This window comes from Hibiscus syriacus, unplaced genomic scaffold, assembly GCF_006381635.1.
Source record: "Hibiscus syriacus cultivar Baekdansim isolate YM2019G1 unplaced genomic scaffold, ASM638163v2 tig00112231_pilon, whole genome shotgun sequence".
NCBI lineage: Eukaryota > Viridiplantae > Streptophyta > Magnoliopsida > Malvales > Malvaceae > Hibiscus > Hibiscus syriacus.
Window position 1 is genome coordinate 134,089 of NW_024063276.1, and position 5,280 is coordinate 139,368.

At 31.8% G+C, this 5,280-nt stretch overlaps 1 protein-coding gene across 1 annotated transcript; it reads left to right on the forward strand.

The window, feature by feature from the left end:
* Positions 1-3,767: 3,767 nt before the first annotated feature.
* On the forward strand, positions 3,768-4,476 carry LOC120176263 (probable calcium-binding protein CML46). The gene has a single exon (XM_039182714.1). The coding sequence runs from the start codon at positions 3,918-3,920 to the stop codon at positions 4,446-4,448; it is 531 nt and encodes a 176-aa protein (XP_039038645.1). The 5' UTR covers positions 3,768-3,917; the 3' UTR covers positions 4,449-4,476.
* The last annotated feature ends 804 nt before the right edge of the window (positions 4,477-5,280 follow it).

The window sequence follows — 5,280 nt, forward strand, 5'->3', positions numbered from 1 at the left end:
TTTGTTCAATTGCTCCACCTTAGAAAGTAGCATAAATTCAATCGTTTAAAAGACTAAGCGAACATGAAAGATCAAAGACATTTAAAAACAAAACAATCCTCTAAGTGCAAATGATATATGTAATGCTCCTTTTTCGACTGTTCGCGCCCCTGAACCTATCAGGTTTTGGATCTCGCGCTTCAGCGCCTTATAGTTGTCAAAGAAATGTTTGGAGCATCCTATGTGGCAACTGCAAGCAGCTTCAACATCGTAGCCCTTAGGATATGTGGACTATTTTCTCAGATCATCTTGGCAGGCTTAGTCGTACAACCAACTGATCGAGCTCATTCGTTATGATTTCAATTTTTTCTTTTGATGTTACAATCTTGCTTCCATGTGGTGTCATGTGGTTAAAACCACTTCATCAAATTCTCCATGAAGAAATTTCATGTCTATGAAAATGCTTAAAAATGAAATGTAGATGTAAAATGCAAAATGCAAAATGCAAAATGCAAAATGCAAAAATGCATGAAATGTTCGAGGCATTGATCCAAAAACATATATGTTATTGTAAATACCCTTTATTGGGACAAAAGTGTTTTATCTTTTAAGAGACAATAAACATATTTAAAGGTACATCCGGACTAAATCCTCTAGACCCGGAACAGGTTGACTAGTCATTTGCCTTCGTCTTTCACCGGTTGAACAACCTGTTGAACCACTCCGGCCTCTCTGGATGAACCGTGAAAATGTTGAATTGTTTTTTGTATTGGTTCCCAAAAAGTGTTGAATGACTTCATCTCTGGCTTTCATCCTTTGTTGAATCAGAAATTCCATTGAAATCCTCCATCAAAGGGATTATCCGAAGTTCATTTGCTTGTTTCTTGAATTTGTCAACAATGACTTGCCATCTTGTTCTTGTTGTCTTTGAATTGACTCTCGAGGTCAGTAACCTTTTTCTCGTCTTTCCCCTGCCACCTTTGTCAACCCATTTTTGAAAAGTTAACTTTTGATGTACTTGATTGTGGGCACCATGTCTTCTTGATCGAATGTGACACATAGTTGTCTTGCAAATTATCCTCATTTTCTTTCTGAGTCTTTTCTGACCATAGTCGGATCCCTGCGTTTTTAATCTCTTGTATTACAAGCCCTTTGTCCATTAATGCAAATTATTTATGGTTAACGAACACGTTTTTTTTATCAACACCTCTTTTGAATGATGCAGATGATGGAAATAAAATAAAAGAGAGAAAAATTGAAAAGAGTTAGTAAGGTAAAGATAATAATAATGAAAATAAAAGGTCCTACCCCACATGCTTTAATTCCTACCCGAACATGATCTCTATCCCGCATGCTAATTCCACACAAATCCTAACCGTATATTTGTCTAGTTCGCATGCTTTGAATAGAAAGTAAAGTATGAAACAAAGCAGCTTATGGTTTGGAATGAGGTTTTGGGGTGGGCTCTAATTCTCCATAGCCTCCCGGTTTAGGTTCTAAAAAATGGGACCCGAGTTCTCCTTGCCGGTGCCCCCTTGGGCTTACCAGACCCTTAGTCCTAAGCACATTACAAGCTTATGTGGACTAAGTTAAACTCGAGAGGAAACATTCCCTTATGCCCGCACAATGAACAAATTCACACGAAGACATAAGGTATATGAATCCCAAAGGTAACTTGCTAGGCCCGCACGGAGAATAAATTCTCACGAAGGTGTCGCTTTCACCCCCACTTAAATAGGGTTCAGAGCTCGGGTATAGAGTCTTAGATGAAAAACTTTGAAAATATGAAATCATTGAAAAAATGTTAGTACAACTATTTATTTGAAAATAATCAAAGATAAATAATTAGAATTGAATAAATAAATTAAAATTTAAACTTGAAATTTTCGCTAAAAAATACAACCATAAATTAATTTCGGCCTGACTCACTTACATGTCCTCAGTGGAGTCGCCAAGCTGTCGTAACCGTATTTCGGTTGGGCCCCAAAATTGAGCTTCGACTTGAAAAATGTGAATTGGAGTCACCACCGACCACTTTAAAACGAATTTAGGTGGGTCGGACACCATCTTGCCTAATCTGCGTTTTTACCAGAAATGTGTCGGGTTCGGGAGTCGATTACGGTCAAGGAAGGATTAGCACCCTTGAACCGCCCTTTCGGTACCAATTAATTTGCCGATTATCTTAATTGCGAAAATTCAAAATTTAAATTAAAATTTAACAAACCCGATTCAAATTACTTACAATTGATTGATTTGAATATCCTTAAAAGATAAAAACATTTGACTCATAGCAGGGTATAAAATCGAATTAGGATAGCAAGTGTGCAAACGTGAGAATAATAAATAAAACAAGAAAAAAAATGAAAAAAAAACAAAGCACGTAAAAAATAAAATAAAAATAAAAATAAACAAAATGAATAAAATGTTAAAAAACAAAGACACAGGTAAAGGGAAAATATTAATAGAGTAAAAAAAATAAAAAAGGTAAAAGAAATTAAAAAGGAATAAAAATAGTGTGTACATATAAAGTAGTATTTACTAAAACAAATAAAAATAATAAATATATAATACTAAGTAAAACAAATAAAAATAAAGATTTACATGATATTAAGAAAACAAATAATAGAAAAAAATAAAATAAAGTAAAATATAATATAATATATATAATAAATAAATAAATAAAAATAGAATATTAAGAATATATATATATATATATATATATATATATATATATATATATATATAATATATATATAACGTATAAAATATAATATTAAGAAAAAATATATATACATAGTAAATGAAGAAAAATTAATACATCTATATATATATATATATAATGATTTAAGATATATATAATAAAAATAATATAATATGAATATAGTAAATAAATAAAAAAATATAATTAAAAATATATATATAGGGGACGAAATTAATATAAAAGTAAAATTAAAAGGTAAATTTTAAGGTAAATTAAATATTAAGATTGACTTAGGGGAAATATTAAATACTTTTAAAAAATGAACATGCCTCGGGAGTAGATCTAGGTTCGAAACTTTGAAACTCCACCCCTTTTTGGTCATCGGCGCAACTCACGCTTTGGGTTTTTCAAACCAAATTTCAAGAAAAATAACATGCACATGCGAGAAATGAACACTTGTATTTTTTCGTGCTTTCCTCTGTATCTTGTATGTAAATCGTTGTCTTACAAATGGGAAGGATTACATGTATTTATAGTGAAAAAACTAACTATTTTTAGAATCCTATTAACAATAGAATCCTAATGCAACTAGACTCGTTGCTCGGTTGTTGCACGTTTGTTAGTATGGTTGTTGCTTTAAAAGATATGGTAGTGGAAGAGTCCTCTTAGGAGATGAACTCTTGCTAGTTCTATCTTTTAAGAAAATGAGTGTCTACACTAAGAAAACCAGACAAATGCAGGCATACAAGGACAAAAATAGGGTAGGCCAAGGCCAAGCCTAATGCCTAAGTTTACCAAACATTTCTACCTATTCCCATTATGCAGGAGATTAGAAATTTCCTCTGTTTTAACAAAGCAATAATCATTATTAAAGCATAATATAATTACAATCAAATTTTCAACTTTGTCAACAAAAAAAAGAGAGTTATTGACTACATTTTTTATGTATATTTATTCAAAAAATAGTTATATATTTATGAAAATGTTAACGTGTCGACATCAATAATTACATGATGTTGGTTCTGGAATTATTCAAGGAAATGGCCCATCTATTCTTCACGAGGATGAACCACACAGGCAATTTCCCCTTTCAAACCGCCATGGAACACTTAAAAATACTCATCCAAAACCTTTCGATTTCATCAAATTCAAACTATTATTTTCATTTGTCCGTTTTGAATACCGTTCTTTTAGCCTAGAAGGAAACCCCATATTCTTTAACCAACGGCATACTTCAATGGAGACATCATCTGTAAACTCCAACCAGTTTCCGTTGCTTGATATGGTCCTTTTGTTTCATGTATTCTCATGTTATAACACCGTCAGATGTTTTTTCTCAAGATATTGGTCTTCTTCTTCCCCACAATCCCAAAAGATTTCTGAGTTTTCAAGCAAGGAAGATTTTTCATCTGGTGAGAGATTGTGCAGAAAAGAGGTGGAAAACTTGATGGTAAATCTGGGGATTTTGTGCAGCCACGAGATTGGGGAAGAAGAGTTGAATGAATCACTGGGGTGCGAGGAGATTTCGAGGTTGTTTGAAGGAGAGCCGAGCTTGGAAGAAGTGAAGGAAGCTTTTGATGTTTTTGATGTGAATAGAGATGGGTTTATTGATGCAAAGGAATTGCAGAGAGTCCTTTGTGCTTTGGGATTGAAAGAAGGTTTGAAGCTGGAAAACTGCTTCAAGATAATCCGAACATTTGATGAAGACGGCGATGGCAGAATAGATTTTCAGAAATTCGTCAAACTTATGGGGAATAGTTTTTGCTGAATCACTTCTTTCTTCTTTTCTATCATCATTAATTTAATCCTCATTTCTTCTTATGATGTATATATTTATTGATTTTGCTTCTTTTGTTGTTGTAACTTTGTTTATGAAAATGTCATTGGAAATGGACAGATTAACAACCTGAAATCAATGCATGAGACTTCAATTTAAACAATCAAAACTCAGTTAAAAAAAGGACATGTATTAATTAATATACTACGAAGAAATAAATATATAAAAATCCATATGTCATAAGTGGAATTGAACCCACACTCTCTGTTGAGAATCAGAACTTTGGTCTGGCACCTTAGATCACCATTCAGCCATCCTGGTCCTTATGCATGCTTATTTTATTTTTATTTTTTTATGTTATGTTATTTTTATGTTTTTATTATTTTAATTTTAATTATTTTTCTAATAATTCCTTATTTCGTTATTTAAACCTTTAGACTTTGTTCTTAGATTAGATTAACCTTTGATCGAATTTAGAAATTAGGATGACACTCTAGTTTAATTAAGGAGCAATTCGACTCGAGTTTTCGCATAAAATGCCCGATTAGTCGAATCGATTACTCTACTTTTTAAAATTTATTAATAATTAATATTTTCTAAAAAATAGTTTAGGTTTAATGATTTAGATAATAATTAGGTTTTTTTTGTTATTATTTAGTCCTCAACTTTAGAAATTATTGATTTAGGTCCTTAAACTTTTAGTCTTTTAGAACTCGATATTTTAGACCTTGACCCTTTTAGTCCCTGAACTTCAATTAGAGATTTAATATTGACATAATTAAATAGGTTAAATAGAGCTTCCATTTTTAGTTATATTTCAATA